The 25,934-nt window shown below is 42.0% G+C and overlaps 1 protein-coding gene across 6 annotated transcripts in view; it reads right to left on the minus strand.

Moving 5' to 3' along the window:
* Positions 1–9,411: 9,411 nt before the first annotated feature.
* LOC311156477 (sodium channel protein type 5 subunit alpha-like) overlaps positions 9,412–25,934 on the minus strand; it is a 216,366-nt gene continuing 199,843 nt past the window's right edge. For 3 of the 6 annotated variants that reach the window (XM_084210431.1, XM_084210430.1, XM_084210428.1), the window contains 6 exons: positions 25,573–25,854; positions 18,914–18,967; positions 17,235–17,372; positions 16,670–16,774; positions 15,907–16,177; positions 9,412–14,235 (listed from right to left, as the gene is read on the minus strand). In XM_084210431.1, the coding sequence (XP_084066557.1) occupies positions 13,001–14,235; positions 15,907–16,177; positions 16,670–16,774; positions 17,235–17,372; positions 18,914–18,967; positions 25,573–25,854 (2,085 nt within the window). In that variant the 3' untranslated portion in view covers positions 9,412–13,000. Of the gene's footprint in view, positions 14,236–15,906; positions 16,178–16,669; positions 16,775–17,230; positions 17,373–18,913; positions 18,968–25,572; positions 25,855–25,934 lie in introns of all 6 variants that reach the window. The other 3 variants (XM_084210427.1, XM_084210432.1, XM_084210429.1) reach the window with 1 other exon arrangement.

Genomic DNA, 25,934 nt, shown 5'->3' on the forward strand with positions numbered 1-25,934 from the left:
TTTGAGCCTTCCTGCTGAGCGTGGCAGGAGACATACCAAGATTTCTGGGATGCCTCTTTGCTCTGCACAGAGGGACAGCTGCTGTTGGGAGAGCTGCCCAGAGCACCCTTTGTGGCTCAGCAGCACTCGTGCTGCACATGGGGAGGGGAGGAAAGTGGATTTACTGCTGAGTCAGGTGCATTTGTCCCATTCTGGCCTTGGGTCCTGGGGTGATGTTGCTGTCACACAGCAAAGTGAGCTGCCTCCAGCACAAGGAATATCACTGATCAACATAAAGTAAAGAGATTTAACAAGCAGGAATTAAGAGTAACACCAGATTACACTCACATCTTGGGCCATTGTCTGCTTGGGATGGCATTCTGGCCCAGCAGGTTTTCTCCCCAGGAGTGGTGACAGCAGTAGCCAGCTCGTGCTTCGCATTCTCTGTGGTCATCATCTTGCAAGCCAGCCGATATTTGAACCCCACCACCGTCAGATTTTGTGGTTACTTTGTAATGCAAGTGTAATTGAGCCCTTCTGTGGCTTTGACTTCATTAATGTTGTGCTCATTTTTAGAATATGAAATAGCCTACCTTTTCCATCCACAGAAAACGCAGAACCGGTTTTGGCCCAGCAAAATGTCCTCAAAAACCCAGGATGGAGATGAGGAGTCCTCTCCAGGTGACTTGCTTTCAGCAATTCCTCCTGAAACCACATATTTCCATGTATGCACACACATGAATGCAGAGCTCTGCTTTTCTGGTTTTATTTTTTAAAACATTGTGAAATTGATTAGACTGGGAAAAACACCAGCAGACATCCTTTCCCCAAAGCCCTCAGTTTCTAGGAGCCTACCAAGGAGAGCTCTCAAACCAGCATCTATCACACTTTTTGGTGGCTTGACAAGCCAGCCAGGTTTCTCACTGGGACTGAACAGATGGAGAAGCAGCCTGTCCTAGGGAACTTCCCAGGCTTCTCCCTGGCTGGAAGAGCCCTTTGTCAAAGTGATTATTCCTATGCCACTGAACAAGACACAACCAGACACAGAATTCAGGGCTGCCACACCATCATCCAGACTGTAAAGCTGCTTTGAGCACTGCAGCACTTGCTCTCTGTGTGCTTCCTGGTCATTTTAACTGCTTGGTGCTGTCCCCAGCTCATCCCATGCCACCCATATTTCATCCTTCTGCACCCTCACACCCTTCCCAATTTCTGATTGTCTCCCATCTCCAGCTGCCTGTTCTGCCAGCATTGCTGTTTCCAGCAGCCATTTCCCCTCCAGGAAGGTTTGGTGGTTTTGGGAGACACTGGTCTAGCAGCATGCACTGACAGGTGAACAGGGAAAGATCCCTGGGACAGCTCTGATTTAGATCAGCCTCCCAGACGTGATTTTCAGGGTTCAGACTGACTAGAGACTGCTCCAGCTAAGCAGGTTGGAAGGTGAGACTCCACTCAGAAGGACTGAGTTTAGCCCTGCCATCCTATCAAGCCTCTGGGCAAGGAAATCAACTGTGGCATTCACATTTTTTTGAAAAATCCCTTTGCCCAGGATTCTTCCCCTGGGAAGCTGAGAAGCCTCAGAGAAAAGGAAAACAATTCTTATCTCATTTGCTTCTCCTGTGTTTTGCTCATGTGGAATGTGTTTGGAATTGTTCACCCACAGGTGATTGTTCCATTGCATTCTGCTGGGAGTTGTTTTCACTCTTTGGCCAATCGGGGCCAAGCTGTGTCAGGACTCTGGAGAGAGTCAGGAGTTTTCATAAACATCTTTTAGCCTTCTGTAAGTATCCTTTCTGTATTCTTTAGTATAGTTTAGTATGGTAGTCTTTAATATAATATAGTATCATAAAATAATAAATTAGCCTTCTGAGAACACGGAGTCAGATTCATCTTTCCTGCCTTCCTACGTCTGGGGGCAACCCAAATGCAATCATCAACCTGTGACTGATTTTGGTATCCAGCAGGAAAGTAACTTATATGAGCTGGAAACACAGCCCAAGATGTGATCCATGCAGATTAACAAGCCTGACTGTCTCACTGCCCCAAAACTACCTATAACTGAGTTAACAGAAGGCATGCTGTTATTGGGCTCACCTAAAAGCTAAAGACAGGGCAAAAACCAAACAAACTCAGCAGTTGGAAGTTAATGTATATCCTTATAAAGAGGAAAATCAGCAGAAAACTAGTGTTTGGAACCAGCATAGGGCATTTCAAGCAGTTTGGAGGTGGGAGGGAATGCAGCATGTGTCATGCTGGATGTGAGGTGTGCCCAGGTTTATAGACAGAGCTGTAAGCCAGGGAATATTTTATTCACAGTGAAGGGACCACCTTCTCTTTGCTTTTGTCAGTGACGGTGCCCTTAAGGAAATCTGAGCCTTGCAGACAGACCTGTCTGAGCCCATTAGCTTGGGAGGGAGATGAGTGTTTGCAATGGAAACTCTCACCCTGGATCTTTCATAGACCAATGAGACAGAGCACCAAGGTGCAAACATGGGAGTGAGTCACAGCAAGCTGAGGTGAAGTAGAGATGATATCAAAGCATTAATAACAGCATCTTCAGAGCATTAGGAAAACCAGCTTTGGTGATCCCAAGGCAGGGGAGTAAACAGACTTGCAGGGTAAAGAAGCTGTTCAAAGGCCTGATGGAGAGCAGGAATTCTCCCTCCTTCAACAGAGGGATTTATTTGCTGAGTAGGTGATAACATCAAGCTGACACCCCTGGAGGGAGAGCATCCCAATTTAGGATAGCATCACGAGTATGTTTTGCCAGTCACTATGAAGGTATTTACATGCATTTAATCCACACAGTCAGCTGGTGTGAGAGTCAAAGCTCTCAAATTAGAGCTGGGTAAGGACCTTAAGCTTCAGGCTTCAGGGATTTGGACACAGCTCTGAGACTAGAACTGTGATACTTGCAAGCATCCACTGCCTACACCAAGAATGGAGAGGATTAAAAAAGCTCAGATTGATAATTGCAAACATCATCAGATAAAAAGATTGCTGCAGGATCATGTTTCATCTCATTCTTTACTCTGGGAAGGTTCTTTTAGCTTCATTTGGAGTTTACTTCAGGACAGAATGCTGAGGATGACATCCTGCTTGCTTACATGAAGGTGACAATACAATTTTACTGAAAATCCCCCAACCCCCTAGCAGTTCTGAACTAAATTCCTTTCAGAGAGAACCAAGGAAGGGAATCCAGTGAGAGCACAAAGGATGTATTTTGTCCACCCTTCTCAATACAAGTTGCAACACTGAACTGACTTGGGAGGGGTAAAGCAGCAAGTCATCCCTCCCTGTGTCTGTGCATCCTTATAAAGCAGCAGCCTTGCCAGCCCTGTCAGCTTTGGACTGGGGCCATGGTCACCACCTTCTGGGGCCTGGGTAGCTCTCCACCTTCCCCCTGTCAGTGTCCAGGAGTGTTTCTATGCCAAACACTCCAAGAATGTGACGGCTGACTAATCTTCAGGCTCATCTTCCCATCCTTCCCAGGGAGGCTGAGGTGAGAGGGGATCACAGCTGCTGGGTGGCAGGCTCACACTCTGGCTCCTGGAGCTGTTAAGTCCTCAAGAACCCTACTCAAAAGTGAGCTTTGCAGCCTTTGTAGGTTTAAGGCTCCTGGTAAATGCATACCATATGTGAAAGGCAAGATTTTCTTATGGTGCAATAGGTTAGGAGAGGAGTGGGGTGAAAAACTGGGGCTTTATCCTTGGTGGTCACACCTGACCTGTGCACCCCTGACCTCAAGGGGGACAATGAATCTTTGGCTGCACTAGGGCAGCCCAATGTCAGGCTCAGAACAGGGTCAGAGACTTGATTTCAGCTGAGCATTTCCCTTTCTGGGAGGGAAGCTGTCCTCCCTGAAGCCTAGAAAACCTCTGTGAGTGAGAAGTTAGGTGTTTTCTGGCCCCTGTTGTTTTCTCAGTGGACAGTAGATAATTCACTCAGTCCAGCTGTACTCAAATGCCTTTGCAAGGAGCTGCTTTACTCCCAGGCAGCCACTCCTGGCAAATAAAAAAAAAAAAAAATCACTGTGGCTTGAATGGCAAAAATCTTTTGCCTTAAACCCTTAAACCATGGCATTTTAGCTGTGGTTTGGTTTGGGTTTTTTTTGTATCCTATACTAACATCCAGCTCTGCAGTGTGCCTTCCTGTAAGGAAAGGAGAGAAACAGCTTGGCTAATAACTGCTCATAGGAGTAGCATCACTGGGGCTGAATATTACAGGGCTCCTGAGGGGCTTTCCTCTGACAGAGAGGAGAAAGATGACTTGAGTCCAAGTTCCCAACACAGCCATGAGTTTTAAAAACCAAATAACTAAATCTTATTTCCAGTGGACATATTTTCTAGCCCATCACATCTTTTCTTTGGACTTACTGTGTCACAGTGCTTTGTGATGAACTTTCTGGGAGGTGAATCCAGCCACTGGAGCCCCACTGACAGGAGCACATGGAGATTGCTGCCCTCTGCACCTTCTCACTGCCTGCAGAGGAGAGTGCAGCGAAACCCTGGGGCTGCAGAGCTTGTCCAGCTCAGCCCTGCAGCATTTCTGTGGAGATAAGGGATTCCTGGAGCAGCAGGCCTGCAGATAAGCAGTTATCTGTGCTGTGCACACACAGAGGTGTCTGTCGTGGCACTGCTCACAAGCTGCATCACTGCTGATGCTACCCAGGTGACTGTCACCTCCTGTGAGAGATTTATGCCAGTGTCATCACCACTGAGCTTACCCCCTTCACCTGCCCACCACACTGTTCAGCAGCTGCTCCCACCAAAGCAAATCAAGGTACTTGCAAACTTCTAATCCCCACCTTGCTTCTCCCATTAATTTTTTGAAGTTTTTCTGAGAAGAGGATCTTACCTCCAAGGTGCATAGCTGTCCTCCCAGCTCCTCCTGGAAAACACAAAGTAAAATACCTTCTGTGGTGTTTGGGAGGTCCCCCAGGATGAGGTGAGAGATGAGAATCTGACTCCAAGTTCTCAGAAGGCTGAGTTATTATTTTATGATATTATATTAAAGAATGCTATACTAAAGCTATACTAAAGAAAGGATACATCAAAAGGCTTCACAAGAATTATAATAAAAACCCCTGACTCCTCAGAGCCTTGACACAGCTGGACCACGATTGATCATTAAATTAAAACAATTCACATCCAACCAATCAGACTTTCCCCTGTTGTAAAAAATGTCCAGGCCACATTCCAAAGCAGCAAACACAGGAGCAGCAATCAGATAATTATTGTTTTCATTCCTGTCTGAAGCTTCTCAGCTTCCCAGGAGAAAATCTTGGGCAAAGAGGATTTTTTTCAGAAAATATCACAGCAACAACCTTCCATCTCAAGTACCTTCCCATTGGATAATGGAGGCAATCCAAACACAGCTCAGAACTAAAACAATGGTTTTTTTGTGTTTTGTGCCATGGAATTGCTGGTCCTTGGTGGCAAAGCAAATGCAAATTAATTTTTCCCCCTACAATATGAGGCATTTATATGACCTACCTGTGCCTCTGTGTGAAAATGCTTTATCTTTCCTTAGGACTTGACCTCTTTTTACAACCTTTCCTGCTTGCCAGATTTTCACATCCTCCTCGGTTGATTATTTTTTAAAAACTCATAGGAATTAATTTGTATCTGAGACTTCCATCCCTCAACCAAACCAGACTGAAATAGGCCAAGGGAGAGACAGGCAGAGGTGGATGGACCCTGTGACTATTATTGTTATAGCAGTAGCCAGGTAAGTCCTGAGAGGCACCTGCCCTCCTTTGAGGGCTGGTATCTTCCCTGCCTGGGTAAGAAGCTCCTTCTCCTACTGCACAGAAGAAACATTTAAAGGATCTTTACCCCATTTCAACTATCTTTTCCCCATTTCAATTATCTTCACCCCACTGCAGCCACAGGCTGCAGAGAAGACCCTGCACATGTGCAGCACAGCGCTGCTGAAGCTCTTGGCACAGCTACAAAGCTCCTCCTGCAACATCCAGAGCACCCCACCTCAAACCACAGCATCCCTCTTCCTCACAAGGGGGACCTGCTCTTCTGCCTCCCTCAAAGGTTTTCCAGCAAATCCAGACTCCAAACAGACCCAGCCAAGCCCCAGAGCATCCCTTCACTCCCCACTCCTGTAATAAGAGAAAGGAATTTGATTGAAGCTCCCTCTGGCTCTTTCTCTGCCCTGTCTGTGGGGTAAGGCAAGGACAAGGGGAGGTGATGTCCTCTCCTGTTTAAGGTTTAGCATGGCTGTGGCTGCAAGTGATGGCTTTTTTGATGACTTAAAGGGAACCTATAAGGAAGGTGGGGATAAATGTTTTAGGGCAGTTCTGTTGTGATAGGACAAGGTGTAATGGCTCTGAACTAAAAGATAGGAGATTCAGACTAGTATAGGGAATAAATTTTGTACAATGAGGGTGCTGAGGCACTGGAACAAGAGGAGCTTGTCCTATCCTTGGAAGTGTTCAAGGAGGCTGCCCTATCCTTGGAAGTGTTCAAGGCCAGATTGAAAGGGACTCTGAGCAACCAGGTCTAGTGGAAGGTGTCCCTGCTCACTGCAGGGCAGTGGGATTGGATGGCTTTTAAAGGTCCTTTCAAACCCAAACTCTTCCAAGATTCAATGAGTCTATGTCACCAAACTGCCACCAAGGGCTGAACTGTCCCATATTGCATTGAGCCCTGTCACTCCAGGTTTGTATCCTCTGTAGCAATTCTTATAATGAACACAGCTTGTCCCTGAGCTAAAAATGAAAATTATTTCATTTTTGCTTGGTCTGCAAGATTTGAAAGGGAATTAAGACAAACTTGTGCAACTGTGACTGTCTATCTAGATAAAAAAAAAAGTGTTAAAAACCTGGTTTCACTATGGGAATTGCTAAATTCCCCTTAGCTTTAGAGAAACTGAGATTCCACAGAAGCCACAGAGGTTCTAAAGTTGGGCTACATAATTCAAGTCACCTTTAAACTCCTTTCAGAACCGTGCATGGCTTTATCATAATTGTCTACGTTCTTTGGGTTTTTTCCTCTTGAAGTCCCATTTTTTGGGCTAACATAAAAAATAAAAAGCCTGAAAATATGACCAGATCATATGAACTTGAATTTGGGGGTATTAAAAATAAAGTAATGGTAGTAGCAATAGTAATAGTGAGAAGAAGAAGAAAATGAAACAATTCTTTTGAATTAAAATCTCATTATTTAAGCCACTCTGCTGATGTTTGAACACTGCTTAGAGGTTTCTAGGACTGCAGTTATTCTCTAGAGGGAAAACACCTCTAATCCTCTGACCCATCTGGGACAACCCAATGCAAAGCAATGAAATTCCAGGGAAAAAACCACTGCAGCAGCAGTCTCAGAAACTTTGCCATGGCAAAGGCACGTGGGCCAGGAGCTGCTCACAGCCCTGTTTGTCAGCTGGCTAAAATAGCTCGGGCAGAGGTGCTGACAAACCCATGCCTGTGCTGCAGCCCAACACCTCCGGCCCTCGCGGGGTTATCGGTGACGTTTGACTGCGAAGCATTTTTTTGCTGGCTGCCAATAACTATTCCCCCGGGACTATTTGCTTTCACATGCTTTCCCTTTGACACGGCTGCTATTTCTTTGCAATATGTAAACACTCAGAAGGATTTCCATGTTTGTTCTTCACCCGGCCTGGACGGGGTTTCGCGGCTCCATGGCAGAATGGGCGCGGAGCAGCAGCCGCTCCGCGGGCGCCCGGAGCTGCCTCTCCCTGTGCCCTGCTCCTGGCTGTTTTCTCCAGCTATAAACCCAGCTCTGCTCCAGCCTCCACACCCCTGGCACACAGCAGGAAAAGGCATTCCTGGTGCCAGAAACACAACACTGCCATCCTGCATGGGCGTCCTTTAGAGCCCAGTGCAGGCTTTGCGCTGCAGAGCATTTATTCTTTATTTCTCCCCTTCCTACAGCAATCTTTTCTGACTTTAAAAAGCCTCTTTCAATCTCAAGCAAATCACTAATATGTGACTTTTCCTAAGAAAACTTACTGGGTTGCCTGTGCTTCTGTTAGCTCTCTCTCTTAATGCTGACTTTTTTCCAAAGGGATCTTGATATATAATAAGACAATTTGCATCAAAAGTAAAAAGGAACAGAAACCACTAAAGAAAAAAAAATCTCAAAATTAATCTAGAAATTGCAGGCCCTGACTCCAACCTCATGGATTGCACCTAGGCTTGATTTAATAGATCTGCTGGTTCGTGAAATCAACTTTATTTTACTTATGAATGTAGTTAAGCTACAAGAGAGTAGCTACAAGAGATTTAAATTGGACATTAGGAAGAAATTATTCATTGTGAAGGTAGTGAGACACTGGAACAGGTTTTACAGAGAAGTTACTGCTGCCCTATCCTGGAGGAGTTCAAGACCAGGTTGCACCAGGCTTGGGGTGACCTGGTCCAGTGGAAGGTGTCCCTGCCCATGGTGGGGGGGATTTGGAACTAGGTGATGTTTTAGGCTCATTCCAACACAAATAATTCCATGTTTAAAAATAACAAGTGTAAAAATCCACATTTTCAGAGGAGACAGTCCTCCAAGTTCATTGCTAGGGCTGGAAAACAAGAAATCCAATTGGCGAATTTTGGGGTTTTTTAAATTTCATCCTGAAAATTAAAAAAATCTGAAATCCTTCAGGAACTTTCCCAAGATCTGCATGAAAATAAGGAGAGTTCTGTAATGCAAAGCAGCCCCTAGCACAGTGATGGGAATACATCTATAGAAGTTAGGCAATTATAGTAAAAATCTAGATGTGAAAATCTTCCTAGTGGGCATCAGGACAGTGACTTTCCTTTACATGGGAATTTTGACCACAAATTCTAACCAGGAATTTCCCTAACTAACCTGATGTGTCTCCGTGGAGAATTCTAATTTCAGCAAACTGCTCCTTCCAAACCAAAAATATCTTCCTGAGTTTCAGACAGATTCATTCTATACACGTTGGCTCAGAAGTCAAATTATTGTATGACATATTTTAGCAACTGCTTATTAAAAAACCTTCTTCTCCACAAGTCAGACTGCCCCAGGTTAATTTAAAACATAATTATAAACTGATTTTTATTAAACTAATTCAAAGGTCTGACTGAAGTTTTTCATTGCAGTTCAAACTAGTTTTCTTCCTCCAGCTAATTCTACTGGGCAGGATGGGTTGAAATATCAATGTTGGGTTCATCCTCTAAATGATTCTGTTTGAAGAGAGACTTTTTTGAATCTGCTTTGAATTCATCTGATGTAGCCAGAAGTTCTCCACTGATTTCAAGAAGCTTTTAATTCTCTGTAGGTTCCCTTCCAATGTAAGGTGAACTGGAGGGGTTTTCACAAACAAGCCTCCTAGCAATAGTCATTATGCATTACCCAAATAAATATGTGGAAAAAGAGTCAGAGAAATAATAACTTAAATGTTGTCAACATCTTAAAAAAAAAAGCAGAGGAAATATTTGTTATCCTTATTTATTTAATAAAGAAACATAATAAACTTGAATTTTTCCAGGTACAAACAGCTTAATATGTCCTATGATATTGGCTGATATTTTCCTTGCTCGTTTTGTAGCTTGAGTGATTCATGTGGTAGCCTTTATTGAACAAATCAACAGAAAAAATGGTAGCACTCACCATGCTTATAGACAGTGTGGGCCAGCTATTGAGTTTGTGTCTTAAACTAAATCACTGCACTGGGAGGTTGTATCATGGCTCAATTCAGATCAGCATCTCCAGTAACAAAGATCTACAGGTGAGGTGATTTGACATTTTTGAGGGGAGTTCTGCATACCATACAAAGATACCATTCCCTCTTCATCCCTAAAGAAACACACCACAGGACAATAGAAAACCCAATAGAAAACCGACCTTCCAGTTACAAAGGTTTTTGAAAGCAATTTACAATTCAGTTTTAGAAAGTTGCGCTGTAAACATCTAGAGTTAAGACCCTCTTTCAGATTTTTTTTGCATTACTTTTTTTTTTTTGTTTTTTTTAATAGAGGTTTTGGGTAAAAGGACCATTTTTAATTGCATCAGTACTATAGGGTCTCACAGCAATGACACTCAAATGTTCAACTCAAAGGTGAAATGACCAGCTAATTGTCTCTTTACATTCCATTCATTACTGGGCCTGACTCTTAATAAGAACAGAGGTTGAATATTTTCTAATATAAGTTGCAAATAATTAAAATATTGTTAAAGCAGCATAACCAACAACTCACTTCTGAGTGCAGGCTGGCGTTTTCCTTGGGTTTCAGACAGTTTGCATCATACATAAAAAGAAATCACATGAGAAATGCTCCTTTTTCCTTAACATTTTTCCCTCTTTTTTTTTTTTTTTTATTCTAAAGCTTTGAAAGGAAAATAATTTTGCCACTTGTCAGCCAATAAATGCTTGTTCAGCAAGTAATGAATGTACTATTTTCTAATTAAACAGTTTCATTATAGGCAGCAGCTTGTTGCTAATGATCGATAAATCCCATTGAGGAGAAAACATTTTAATCAGTAAGTCGTGTCCTCCGAGTGTCAGCCACTCTATAAACTCACAAGATACATATATATGTATAGATATACGTATGTGTGTGTGTGTATATATATATATATGCATATAAATATAAAAATCGCATACTCTTTCTGGGTGATATGTACAGTCAGAATAACATTACAGCATAAATACACAGGGAATATAAAGTTTCTCTAATTTGAGAAGCCTTGAACAATTCTGAGTTTTTGGGGGAGGTGAGGAGTGGGGAGGGGGGAAGGAATAAAGAATGTTTTTACTTCAAGGAACGACGAGTAGTCCCCTTAAGTTAGAATCTAATTACATACAAGATTTAAAGGCAACAAAATGCCCAGAGGAACAGCCCTATGTTATACACCATAGACATGGGGTTAAAAGGGCAAGAGAGCATGATTATAATAATACTTATATAGTATGGTTCATTCCCTTATAGCACTTTGCAATCAGAAAGTCTTACAACACCCCTGTGAGGTAGGTAAGTATTATTATTCCCATTTTACAGATGGGCAAACTGAGGCACAGATAGGTTAAATTATTTGCCTAAAAATCATGTAGTAAGAATCAGGAATAGACCCCAGGAATCCTGATGGCAAATCCTCTGAATTAACCGATAGACCACTCTCAAGTGAATGCCTGAGACACCTCTCAATGAATGGAGAGAATATATTAGCCCGTATTTACACAGATACATTGTCATCCTTTTGACATGTTGTCGTACATATTCTGACTTGTTTAGAGGACAGATAACAATGGCCATAGATAAACTTGACTGTAGTGTGTTGCTTTAATTCTTGTTGCCAACCCCATGTGGTTTTTTGACTCCTTCACAACCTGGGATGTAACTAAATGTTAATGACAATACACCTTAAATACATTCTTGATATCTTTGCTTCTCCGAGGTGAAAAAGCACAATTACTCTTCCTTTAAAGTGCAATGGCTCATTACAGAAATCTCAAGATTTTCCATGAAGTCCAACCAAACCCAAGTACAATCAGTCTGAAGGTGAAAAAGAAAGAACTTGTCTGTAATGATGGACATGTCTCTAAATTCCATAAATAATTTCTCACATTCTATCGAGGCTGAAAGATAATAAATAATAACCTATGTTAGCACGTAAAAACCTCTAATACTTTTCTACAGCCACACATCCACCTTTCACCACATTGTCATTTCTTTGGCCTGAAGCTGAAGGACACATCAACTGTAAATATTACTTTGCCTACAGGAATGAGGATATAGCTATTATCTAGTAGATTTTTTTTAATCAGTTCCTGTATTTCTTGTCCTTCCCCAGAAATCTAACTGTACTATCTGAGAAAATGAAAGATGGACCTTGAGTAAAAAGGATTCAAACCCTCAAAATTTGTGTACAGATCCAGAGGTAATGTCCCCTCCCACCTTCTTGATCACACTGTCACAGCCGTTCTGCACGGCCCAGTTGGCATTGATTTATTACTATAGTAGTATTTGTAATTTTTTTTTTTTTTTGAGTAATATTGATGCACAGAGCTCCAAATAAGGCTGCTTAGCTCAGTGTTCCTGGGGAAAATGTAACCTATCCCACTACCTTAACAGAAACTTTGCCAGCCTAGATGGTGCTTTACATCACTACACACAAATGTGATGTGCTACTTCTATGGCGAGTTTGATTGCGGATTTCAAAGCAGATTCTTGAAACATACTAAAAAATTAGTGCTTTTATTAACAGTTTTACAAACAGAATCCATTCTTGTCTAGCTTCCTGAAGGACAGAATATGCCATTTCTCTCATTATTTTGACATCATTCACTTCTCTGTTTTTTTTTTTTTTTTTTTTTTTTCTGTGTGTGTGTGTTTCTGCTGATGTGCAGTTGCAAGTCCCAAGAGGGAGGGCTTAGTGTAATCAACAGTTTAAATGTTGCTAATTTGATACTTCAATTTGCAACAAATTTCCTTTTCAAGTGATGGGGATCCCGCAAGTTTCTATTACCTTGACTCAGAGTTCATCATGAAGAGCGTAAGGATCATTAATCTCCATGGAAAAAGAGACTTCATTTTTTTTTTAAGTAAAAAAATATCAAATATAATAAATTTATGAAAGACCATTCACAACATATACAGTAAGTGTTACATTTTGCTACAGCAGCTGTGATTTTTTTTTTTTTCTTTTTAGAATGCAAGGTCATACATCGCCATAAGTAAACACACTAATATGAGTAAGACCTTAAATGAATGTATACAGCCAGGCTTTGTCTGTGGATAGATATACACTGTGTTTACTGTTTTACAGTCTAGCCTATTCTTATTCACACCATTGATATAACAGCTATGACCCTGCAGAGAATCTTCCTGTGCATATATAAATATAAATATTGAGCCAAGTCAAAAAGAGCAGGGTCAAATGTTATATGACTTATTAGACTCCTGTAGTTAAGGGTGAAAACTCCACTGTTTCTCTTGCAACTAATTTTTAATAAGAAGGCTGCTTCAATCGTTGTGTAGTTACAGCATTACATTCTGTAAACAATGTTTTAAAGCATTCTAAACAAACATTTAAACAATTGATTCTTTATCCTTGTCGGGTGAGAGAAGACAATCTATAGCCTCATCGCTTTTGCTCACGTCTGTTATCTTCAGCTGGAGGTTTTCGCTCGTGCCTCTGGTGACGCTGTCGTAGGACGGAGGGAAGGAGGTGGAGGACAGAGTTTCTGATTTGTCTATGGGCCTGCCGTAGTGTTCGTTCATCATGAACGCGATCAGACCCTCCTTCTCGGGCGCATCGTCCTCCAGGATGCTGCTCTCCAAAGTTCTGTGCCGGTACAGGTAGGACGCCTGCTTCATGGAGCGCCGGAACAAATGTCTCCTGTAGGCCCTCTGGATGACGATGGCGGAGACCTCTTCTTGCTTCCGCCTGAGCGTCGTTGTTATCGGCTCGTAGGAGATCTTGGAGGGGTTGGCTGCCATGAACTTCTCTTCCATCTGTATTTTAAGGGCATCCATCTCCCCGGATTCTCCTAGCACCCTTTTTGTAAAAGCAAACAAAATATCCAAGCAATGGATCCTGTCTCCGCTGACCATGGGCAGGTCCATCGCTATGAGTTTGATTTTGTTTGGTTTCGCTATGCGCAAAGGTTCTGACAGCGCGTCTGCAAAGTCTGAAAGTGCAGAATACTCAATAAACTGAGTGGCTTCGGGGTCAAACTTCTCCCAGATTTCATAGAACATATCAAAATCATCCTCGCTTAGAGGCTCTGTACTTTCCTCAGTGGCTACACTGAAGTTCTCTAAAATAATGGCTATATACATGTTTACAACAATGAGAAATGATATAATGATATATGTGACGAAGAATAAAATCCCTACGGCAGGGCTCCCGCAGTCTCCCTTTGAACCATTTGCATTGGGAAGGTTTGGGTCACAATATGGTGGCCCAGTGTTTAAAATGGGGTTGAGAAGACCATCCCAGCCAGCTGACGTGGTGATTTGGAAGAGACAGAGCATGCTGTTAGCAAAGGTTTGGAAGTTGAACATGTCATCAATCCCATACTCCTTCTTCACGTAGGCAAAGTTAGCCATGCCAAAAATGGCATAAATGAACATGACCAGGAACAGCAAGAGGCCAATGTTGAACAGAGCAGGAAGGGACATCATTAAGGCAAACAGGAGAGTTCGAATTCCTTTGGCTCCCCGGATGAGTCTCAGGATCCGGCCAATCCGAGCCAAACGAATGACTCTGAAGAGTGTGGGAGAGAAGAAATATTTCTGGATGATGTCAGAAAGTACGGTGCCTTGAAAGGAAAAGAGACAGACAGCAAGTTAGTACATGGGAAATAATCCCAGGCTTTCCTTTTAAAGCAATCAGTCAGGATTACTGAGAAAATAAATAGAAAGTTGCCCAGAGTGGAAGGCTCACAATGAAGGGAAAGGCATTGTTGCTTTTTCATGCCCATTTAATCCATAAGAACTTGTGAGACTGTAAGCAAAGAACGGCAGTGCAGTTTTATTAAGGAAAGCTTTTCTGTTGGTAATGAGAAACCAAGATCAAGTCAAGACAGAGATAACTGCAGCTTTTTGACCATGACCCACCTGAGAAATTTGTTTTGAGTGCAGACGTCAGAATTTGTCTGCTATGACAATATTTTTGTCTGTAAAATAATGAGTCAGAAATGCTGGTGTGCTTGGCCTGATTTTTTTGAGTACCACCGGAACAATGCAGGCTTTTACTGTGTATCCACTTGGTTGGCTGTTTGCTTATAAATTTTTCCAGTTTCCCTGATGGGCTGGGAAGGAACTATGGGCTAAGACTGTGCTACCAAGGAAGCAAGCTTGCACCCCTGTACTAAACTTCCTGCAGGAGCAGAGCACTTGGTCCAGAATGTCTAATGCCAAGTCCCTGGCTGCACTGAGCCCTGCTGAGCTCCTGTGTCCCACAGGAAAAGTGGCATGGCCTAAGGCTTCTGACACTGAAACAGCCTGGCTGGTCATGGGACAGCACTGTGAGCAGCATGGCAGCTCTGGTCAACTGTGTGCCATGGGCATATCCAGAGCTTCTGACATCAAGGTTCTGGTGACAGCTGTGTGGCAGTGACGTTCCCTGGGTGACCCAAACCTGTGAAATCCAGGCTGTTCAGTGACCCCAAAGCACAGGTGGGTGTCTGAGCACCAGAGATCTGCTCTGGGATGTTGCAGCTTCCCCAGTCCACTACAGGGTGTTCAGAGCAGCAGGAGCATCAGTTGATGTTTCCCTAGCATGACACTTTTTCATTCACCTATTCCCTCCCTCAAAATGGAAACTTTTTTCCAGAAGTGTAGAGTTTCTGAGCTCCTTCTGCTCACTGGATCAGTTGATCACATTTCAGTTGCTGCTACTTCCAACTTTAGTGAAAACTCTTTTGGTAGGATTTCAGATTCATTTGACCTGCGCTTCTTTAGCATCTAAATACACCTCTGGAACAGCAAATGACACAAGTTAACAATAAAACTGTGTCTTTCTGTTTCATCCCTTGGATGTATCAGGGTGTGGAGCTCTATTAACAAGGCTGAGAAAAGTCAGATTCACTGCACTGCCCAAACCTGCCCTGAAAGACTATTTCAAAATTTTGTAACAAAAAGCAAATAGCAAAGCAATAGCAATCCACATGTGCCACTTTCATGTGGCTTTTTAATTTCTCTGTCATTGGCTCTTATGCAGAACTGGTGTTAAGTGTATGTAGCAGCCAGTTCATGGTTTATCACCATGAATCATTAAGTGTAGAGTTTGATAAACCTCCTAATTTTTCTGATCAAACCAGTTTTTGTTAGGCAGTGGTGTGCTAGTTATAATTACATACTAAAATTGTATTTAGGATTCAATTCTCTGAGTTGAAAGCATATACTATTGCACAAAATTAATTTTGCCAATTAATTTTAAGTGCACCTTTCCAACCTTGGAGTCTAGGTGAAAACCCAGGGTCACCTACCTACGATGGACAGAATCACAACCACGAAGTCAAAAATGTTCCAGCCGTTGGTGAAGTAGTAGTGTCGCAGAGCCAGCATTTTGAAGATGCACTCCCCAGTGAAGATGGCAACAAAAAGCATGTTGATTTTGTGGAGGATGTTCACTTTTTCTTGACTTTGGTCATCTGTTTCCACCATCATGGTAACCATGTTAAGGCAGATGAGAATCATGATGGAGACATCGAAGGCTTGTTTTGAGACGACGTCGAAAATAAAACCTTGGTATTTGTTCTGGGGGAAAGGAAAAGGTTTAGTTGGGAAATCTGAGCCATGTAAAAATGGTGTAATTGTCTCCTGGTTGATCAGAAAGTAGAGGAAAACAGACAATATATTGCATCAGATTGGAACTTCATAAACTTAAAAGTGATGATGAGTATTTTTTGGATGGAGTTTTCAAACCCATTTGCTCCTAATGCTTTTTGAAACTGCTGTAAACAAGATACTGGACTGTGGCCATGAATTTGTTCAGTGCAGGCAGGTGGCCACTGGCATATGTAAATGGCACATGTAAATTGCAATGTTAGTCAATGCTGCAGAACAGGGAATTTTGTACCACAGGTCACTGGACTTGTAAATACCATCCAAAATCAAAACATATAATTATTAAGTGCTTTTCATCTGGGAGCAATAAATCTTCCTATGCTGCAGAGTGGAATGGTGCTAATTCTAGTAAATAAATATTCAACTATTACACAAAGTTCAACTGAATTATGCTGTTCTTACCAGTGGCCTTGGGATTGGCTTTTGAGGTTTCTTAGATCCCAGCTTTTTCATTGCATTATAATATTTTTTCTGTTCTTCTGTCATGAAGATGTCCTGGCCACCTAAGTATAGGGGGAGAACAACACTATTACTTTTGATGAAGAAAGCTTGCTTCTGCCCCCTTCCAAAGTTCAGGGATGAATCCTCTCCTATTTAATTTCCCTTTTAATGTGGCTTTCATCAGGTTGGACTGCTCAGAGGGACAGTGGTGTTGGTGAACAGAGGACACCAGGCCAGTCTGTGCTCCCGTGTCAGATTTTGTGCCAGAAATCCCCTCTGCCTGAGCTGCTTTGCTGCATTCTGTGGGGAATAGAGCCCCCCACCCTATATTTTCAGGATGCTCATGCTCTAGGGACCCAGGGACTGCTACAGCTGAGCCTTTGTAGAAGCCCTGAAGATGCTTCTGCAGATGCTCTGCCACTGCTGATCTCACAGCTGCTGTGGCAAAGCCATTGCTGATCAATCTGCTCCTGGCCTCGGTCCCTGCAGCAGCCACAGGATGATGTGCAGCATATGCACTACTTATCTTTTTCTTTTGTTGGTTGAAATTGTCAATGATGACACCAATGAAGAGGTTCAATGTGAAGAAGGACCCGAAGATGATGAAAATCACAAAGTAAAGGTACATGTATAAATTACATTCCCATTCAGGCTGCTCCTCGCACTGCGAAGGGAAAAGGGAGAGTGTGAAAATGACACCACCTCTGCACTCATCAAAATATTGATGCAGTCCAAACAAAGCTGTCCATTGGAAATAAAAGTTATGAAACATGAGAAAAATACTGTAACTCCTGTGAGCAGTCAGCTCTCCTCTGAAGTTTACCACTGGTATCTGCAATGCCACAGTCATTTCAGCAACACTTCACAACACTGTCACAGCAATCACACTGCTCCAGAAAGTGCAACTCCAGAATCAATCCTACCAAATGTTCTCAGTCTGAACACAGAAGAGGAAAATAATCCATTTTCTGATTATCCTAATGCCTGCATGAACTAATGGTACTTACAATAAAACCGAAGTATGATTGCAGTATAATTGAATCCTAATGAAGAACACTGCATTTTTAAGTGCAATTTTTTTTTTTTTTAATGAGGGGTGGAATGGAATAAAGTCTATTGCTGAAGAAGTGAGAAAGAGGTGACTCGAGTCTGATAACCTCAAGTCACCTCTGCCATGTTTGGTGACAGTGCTCAGATTTGCCTCATCAGCTCCTGTCATCTAAATCAGGTGCATTCCCTAAATGCCATATTTTCTTGTGGGTAATCCATGAGTTTCATTCAGCAGCAGGGAAGATAGCTGTGCACATGTACCAGAATAAACCACCATCATGGGCTATGTTATGCAAAGATAGTTCTTTGCTCCTGTGGTGCCATGAAGTTTTTCCAACCCTTATTCCTCCCTTTAGACCTCAACTTTTGCCCTAAATTCAGCCTGTCATATTCCTAGTACCAGACAACTGCCTCAAAAAATAACTGTAAGTGTAAACTTGTTCCTCTAATACAATTAAAAGAAAGAAAGAAAACTGCAGATCCTTCAATAAAAAGATAAACAAACCACACATGGTGTAGCAAGGGAAATGCTTTTTTGTTTGTTTGTTTGTTTGTTTGCTTTTATGGAAACCTGAAAGCTGAACAGGCTGCAGGTAAGAACTGAGCTGTCACCAGTCCCCAGCACATCCCAGTCAGAGCTGGAAGTTCACACCACCCTCTTTGTCTGCCAGGAGCTTCCCCACACTCCTCCAGTGGGGCTGCTGGCTGCAGAAAAGACACTTGCTCAAAGTGAAGGTGCAGGGAGGGTTAAATATTTGTCTCACAGGGCAATTCAACTTCAACCCAGCACTTTTAAAGACATGCTATCAACAGAAGTTGGAAAATAAGGCAATAAACAGGGAGAGGGGAAGAAATGTAGAGAGCAATTTAGGTCTTTGATGGACTCAGACTAATTCTTGAGGTGCCTCTGTGTCCTGGGAGTTCTGCAGCAGGAATAGATAAATCAGTTGTGTAGGAGTAAGGGCTACATTTACTTTAATTTCAGGGTCATCATGCTCCAGCTACAAACAGTGAGGGTCTGCAATGTCCCAGCCAGAATAAGACAGGGACTGGCACCCTGCATGTATTTAATTTTGTTGTGTTTGTTGTTAAGCACCATCAGTGCTGCAAAAGGCAATGGAACAGGAAATTATTAATTTCCTTGCAGAGACTTACCTCTCTTGAATCCACTGCTGCATACATAATATCCATCCAGCCTTTAAATGTGGCCTGAAAAAAAACCCCACATAAGACATAAGCATATTAAACAAGTGCACCCTGAAATGATATAATCTCTGTGATGAACTTTCAAAATGCAATGTTGAGCATGTACTTCACAATTAAAACATTGCCTGCCTTGCAATCTAACATGTGTCCTTGACTTTATGCTCATTTAGATATTAAAATTAATTCCAGTATGATTTTCTCCTGGATTTTCTCATTTCTGTTTTTTGACTTTCTGCACTTGCAGGAATAAAAGAGAGGATTTTAGTAGAGATTTTAAGAAGGAAAGAAAACATAACAATTAAGTCTCTGGAAGTTCTGACCTGAAAAATTTCAAGTAATGAAGAGATATGGCTACACATAACATTAAAGAATGTTGTCTTGCAGAAGCCTTGCACCAGGTGAGATGGATCCCATCCATATCCTGCTGAAGCTTGGATGCTGCCCTCTTCTAAACCAGGGCAAATCACAACAATATTAAACCCCAGGGAGTTGCATCAATCACAGCTGACTTGAAAGAAGCAAAGGCAATCAACACCTGCTGTGAGCCTGGCCCTGGAAAATCAATCTGCTTTACTGTTCAGATTTCCTTTTTATTAAGCTTTATGAAGTCAGTAGTTTTAATGTTGGTTTTTTTTTTGTAATAATTGTTTAAAGAAGAAAAGATTCCACGGAAGTCAGTGTCTCTTATTGGAATGCTCAGTGCAGAAGGGCAGTGACAGCACTCCTAGGAGAAACACAGGGAAGTGATTTTTTACTCTTCTGTAGCAACCCCATGACTCTTTGATCCCAATATTTGCCTCTTATTAGGCACAGCCTGATGCCAAGCACACCTGGTATTAGCTCTGACTCTGGCCTAAGCCCCACTGCCTTTATTTGGGCTCTCTAGAGTTGTTTTCCATTTGACTTCTGACCTATTTAGACCTGCCCTGACCTAAGTCAGAGTGAGCAGACAATGAGGCATTTTTAGATTTATTCATTTCATCAGATTTACATTGTCATGCATGCAAGACCCACACCAAACATTTTTTTACATCCTACTGACACTTAAGTTGAATTTTGTCCTATTGTGTAGGCACACAATTCCAGATAATGCCAGTAGGAATTTGGCCAGAGAAAGCCAAGAAACACCCAGGCAGTTGGGCTGAGGTGGGTACATTCAGTGGTTTTAGAACTCTCTATTATTATATTAAGTCCTGGAGGTAATGCTGCCTTCCCAATTCCTTCTGAATGCTGCTGAGCCAAAGGAAAATGTACAAGAGATCAATGATATTTCTCACAAAAATATACATAAAGTAGTGTTTGAAAGGTGGCACCTATTCTTATCGACTGCCTGAAAGAGATTAACCCACTCACCCAAATCAGAACCCTTTGGAAAATCTCTTCCACGGTGCTGTGTGTTAAAAATCACTTTAGACGAAGCATCTAGAGGAACAATCAGCATTTTTATCAAAACAAATAATTATTTGAGCCTGTCATGCTGATACTCCTTAAATACCCTAATAATTTTCTTTTTTTGCCATTCTTTTTCTAATCTGATGGAAGACTTTCTGCTGCCATTAGAGCTTTCAGCTCCAAGTGCTGCTCAGGAAGGGTGGCTGGGATGAAACATGAAATCCTTTCCCTGTGGCACAAAATGATATGATCTTAGCCTGTACTTTTCTCCCACTTGGGAGGAAATCTTTTCTCTTGAGCAGCTATTTTATCCCTCAGTGTGTACCACAGCAACTCTCCTGCAAGGCACAGTGGTTTGTAGTGATGAAGGATGATGAAGTGATCTGACAAAAATAAATATTAAGAGAATGAAGTGCTGTGATTTTCTGTGTCCCCCAGTTGTCAAGAAGCAAGAGAATTAAAAATCTGTGGGACATCATCTGGAAAGCTTCCCTGGACACTTTACCTGAAGAGGCTAAAAGATACTGAGAATGAAAGAAATATAACACTGAGAAAAGAAATTATTTATCTGGAATTAGTAACCACTTACACTCTGGATAAGGAAGTGACAAAATCTGTGTTTGAGTGTTTGTGATATTATCCTGCCTGGAAGCTATCCAGAGAAGCACCATTTTCTACTGAAACTGTCATGTGATGAGATTATCTACTGATAAACTCATCCTGGGATGGGATTACATTTCATTATTTCACTGCTGGTTAGAGCTGCAATGCAGCAAATCAGTGGGGAGGAGGAGAGGTGGGATGGCACTGGCTGCCCTCAAACCAAATGGTGACTTGAAGTAAAGCCAGTCTTTAAACCTGTAAGCTTCTGGAATTCTCCTTTTTCTTTTTCTTTTTCTTTTTCTTTTTCTTTTTCTTTTTCTTTTTCTTTTTCTTTTTCTTTTTCTTTTTCTTTTTCTTTTTCTTTTTCTTTTTCTTTTTCTTTTTCTTTTTTTCTTCTTCTTTTTTTTTCTTTCTTCTTTTTTTTTCTTTTTCCTTTTCTTTTTCCTTTTCTTTTTCCTTTTCCTTTTCCTTTTCCTTTTCCTTTTCCTTTTCCTTTTCCTTTTCCTTTTCCTTTTCCTTTTCCTTTTCCTTTTCCTTTTCCTTTTCCTTTTCCTTTTCCTTTTCCTTTTCCTTTTTCCTTTTCCTTTTCATTTTCCTTTTTCTCTTTTTCCTTTTTCTTTTTCTTTTTCTTTTTCTTTTTCTTTTTCTTTTTCTTTTTCTTTTTCTTTTTCTTTTTCTTTTTCTTTTTCTTTTTCTTTTTCTTCTTCTTTTTCTTCTTCTTTTTCTTTTTCTTTTTCTTCTTCTTTTTCTTCTTCTTTTTCTTCTTCTTTTTCTTCTTCTTTTTCTTTTTCTTCTTTTTCTTCTTCTTCTTCTTCTTCTTCTTCTTCTTCTTCTTCTTCTTCTTCTTCTTCTTCTTCTTTTCCTTTTTCCCCAGGAATGGAAATGGTTCAACAAAAATGTCTGCTTTTCATGGCTGAAACACTGGCCTTCACAGTGCTGAAATGTTTCTTTGGGTGTTACTCTTGATGAGAGAAATTTCTGAAAGCTAAACCAGAGAATTTTTTACACATTTTGCATCCACAGTGACAATAAAATCAGGCATTGCAGTCCACAGAAGTGCAAGAGATGGTGTAATGCAGTAACTTTAGACACTCAGCCTCATGACCATTTTGTGTCTGATTTATGGGCTCAGTCAGGACTTCAAACCTGGCATGAGGGATTGCTTTAACTCTGCAGCTCCTGCTTGCTGGGCTGGTCTAAAAGTGCTTCTGTTTTCTCCCCACCCCTCATCTGGAGTCCCAAAGTGACAGAGTTCATAGCACAAATTCAAAGATAAGTAGGATATGGTCAACCTAAGTCCATTCTAAGAAGAACTTTTCCAAACAAGCCAGATGCTGCATGAAAGACTAGTTTCCTGAGTATTCTTCAATAGATGGCTGAAATATCAAAATACATTGCAAAAAAAAATATGCAGAGGTGATCACAGGGTGGAAGTGTGGGATTACACAAGGGAAATGCAAAACTGCTACTGGAAATGTAATATATTTCTTTGATCAGTTCAAATACAGAAATGCTGTGACACTTTAAGAAAATTTGGAATACAGAAAAACTATTCCTGAAGCACTGGGTTGTAGCAAGACCTTTTTCATGTTAGATTGGGGTTTTGGGAGTGTTAAATCACCAGGAAAGTGAATCATCCTTCTGTCAAGTCAAAAAGCTGTGATGACAAAGACATTTCCCTCCCCATGAATGAGACATTCCTCTTGCTTGCAGACTGAGCAGAGCAGTTACCTCTGTTATTTTATTAACCTGGTTTGGGACATCCTGCTTTTAGTTGGAGGAGCTTGACACTTTGCAGGAATTTTCTCAGACTCATAAACCCAAAGTGGCAACTTCAGGAGAGCACAATGGATCCCAATCAAGGCAGGAAAAGAGCAGAAGATAATTGGGGCAAATTTCATGCAGTTCTCAACTGCATTGCCAGAAAACTTTCCTCTGGGTAGACTCACGTCCTAAAATTTCCACAGTAGCAACTTTCATTTCTTTCAAATACACTGCTGAAGAAGACAGAACACCAAGCAGATTTGTTTCACACATTTCCATTTGGATTTGCAGGCATTCCAAAGGAACTTCAGAGCCACTGAGATCCGTCTGTGGCAGTTGGAAATGTCAGCAGCCAAAAGACAAGGCGCACCGGAACGCTCCCGTTTGGGATCCCGGTGGGTTGTAGCCAAATGCCGATCTCCTCCTTGCCCTGCTGTGCACAGGGATGCAGAGAGGTGTCTGACTCTCCAGGAGAGCTGGGCTGTCAGCTGAGCCCCTGCATTTCCCACGGGGGTTTGTCCATGAAATGTGACCCCTCATCACGGGGAATATTTGGCAAGGGGCGCCGGTCACCGACACTGCTGGCAAAGGAGATCCAGATGTTTGGGTCCCTCCTCTTCACTTCATTGCCTGTGGTCAGCAGCAGACATAAGAGCTCCAGGAGCAGGATAAAAGCCAAAATCAATCCCCTGATGGAAACTGGCTCCTGCTCTTCCTCTGTGAAGAAGGAGCTGCCACCTGTCATAGAAATCCCACCCGATTTCCGACTAAAACCAGTTTGTTCAGCCTGACCAGGCCTGGGTTTACAGAACTTCTTTTGCAACTAAAAATCTATTTCTCTCCTGCCCAATACAGGATCACAGGTTTGAAAGAAACCATTTTCCCATTTTCAACTGGAAAAGAGCAGTATTAGCCCATTCTCTTCAAATGTGTGCCGAGGTCCACCTTACAGCCAGTTATGTTCCTTCTGCCACCACTGATCCAACAGAAGTGACTAGAAAAAACTGCTTCAGGATGTTCCTTAGGGAAATGCCAACTTATGAAAAGCTAAAAATTTTCAGAAAACTGGAGCTTGATTCTTATAAAATAAATGGTGAAGGAATAGCTGCCTCTCTGATGGAATTTTTCCCCCCAAAAAGTAGGCAATTGTTATGTAATCAGAGGAATTAAGAAACTTCAGGTAAGGCACAATATTTTAAACCTGGAAATTCTTGCTCATCTACATTGGATGTTTAAATGAAAGACAAAGAAAACACTGTTTGGAACAGAAAATCTAATTAAAGGCTTTCAAAGTGAAATAATCTACCCTGCATGGCTGAGCTGAATATCATAATTACATGCAACAGATAAAAGCTCTCACTCTCAGCAAGTTTATGTCATGGAAAGAATCAAAAGTGGTTGTGCCCATTCCAAAGTTTCTGCTTTCCAGAGGGTGTGAAAGAAAAACTCAAAGGACACTGATCAGAAGATCTCAAACTCAAGTGTTTGTGTACCAGGAACTGCACACATAAGAACAAGGATTTCTACCAGAAAGGAAAATTGCTTCATGGAGCTGTTCCATGCATCTGTGACAGAGAAAACCAGATCTGGGAAAAACAAACTCACTTCCTGGGAAGGAGAAGGGCTGGCAGATCTGATGGGCACCTGTGCCCCTTTGGAAGGGCAGGAGGGGGCTGAAGGCAGTGCCCTGCAAAGGGTGGATTCTATAGGTGACAAATGAATTAAACTCCCAGAACACAATTTTTTATCCCAGAATTGAGGGATGCTGTCACAGGTGTTTCAAGAAATAAACCTCCCTGTCCAAAGATGTAGCAAGGAGCTTATTTAACTCTGCACGCGAAAATTGCAACGAGCAGACGCTCCAAGTGCACACCCAGCCCCCGACATCCTGATTAGGAACAATGGAAATAAGCATCATAGCCACTACTATATGTGAGGGCCCTGTGGAATTGAAACACAAAACAATTTGTCTGAAATCACCCAGCAGTGCAGCAGCAGGGCCTGGACAAGGTGGAGTCCCCTGGGCTTCTTTCTGTTAAGTTGTCCTGTGTCAAAACACTGTGAATCTCAGTGCATGCAACCCATTTATCTATATTTTACATTTGATGGTGGGAAATGCTGTAGAAGTGGCTTCCTTCTGCCTTTACAGCTCAAATATTGCCATCATCTTTGAACCCCAGCAGTCTCTTTTCTGCTATGCTCTTGCCACCTTCCCAGAGAGGCTGGGCTGGGGGCAGTGTCAGCAAACCTGATCCCCACCCTGACCCACAGTTAGAATTAGTCTGAATCTTTATTTTAGAGGTGGACACAAGGTGAGTAACCAGAATGAGAGGCACCAGTGTCCTTCTCAAAACATGGAAAGTGAGCAGAGGGACATAAATTAAGACTGAAGCTTTATGCAGTAACTTCAGCTGGGAAACTGAAGGCACTAGGACTTCATTTTTTCCCCAGCAGGACATAGTGAAATCCCAGGCTGTTCTGGAGGGCCAGTGCACTCTGTCTGCATGGAGAGCCCTTCCTGTATCGTAGATTTTATAGTGAGCAAAGTTCACTTCTGGAAGTGAACTTTGCTCTGCATTATAATATTGACAAAATGATCTTTGATTCACCTCAATAGTCCAATCACCTCCCAGAGAACTGACACAGCAGCAGAAACCCAAATTAAAACCATAAACTGCCCTAATATCTCTAGGCCAAATTAATAGGCAAAATGTGATTTATTTACACTTGAGAAAAGTTATTGTCCTGAGAAACCCAGAAAAGCCCAGAGGTTAACCTGAGCTTTTGAACTGATGGTTCCAGTGAGAACCAGCAATATCTGCCCATGAGTTTCTGGGGGTCACACTTACCACTTGCAGCAGAGCCAGGTAGCCAGCACCAACATTATCAAAGTTAACTTTAACTTTTGTCCAGTAAAACGTGCCCGACACGTTGTAAAGTATGCAGTCACTCATGTTGTTAATAATTTTAGAGTCCAAAGGCATATCTCCTTCTGTCTTATTAATGCACTTCCCAAACTTCCCAGCAAAGAGGTTCACTCCCATGATGCTGAAGATGAGCCAGAAGATGAGGCAGACGAGCAGAACATTCATGATGGAGGGGATGGCTCCCACAAGGGCATTGACCACCACCTGGGGGGAAGCACAAAAGGGAAAACAGAATTAATGCCAGCATTTGTATGGACCCTTCATTAAGAAGCTGTTGTGCACCC

Source organism: Fringilla coelebs (assembly GCF_963513975.1).
Source record: "Fringilla coelebs genome assembly, chromosome: 1".
NCBI classification, from domain to species: Eukaryota; Metazoa; Chordata; class Aves; order Passeriformes; family Fringillidae; genus Fringilla; species Fringilla coelebs.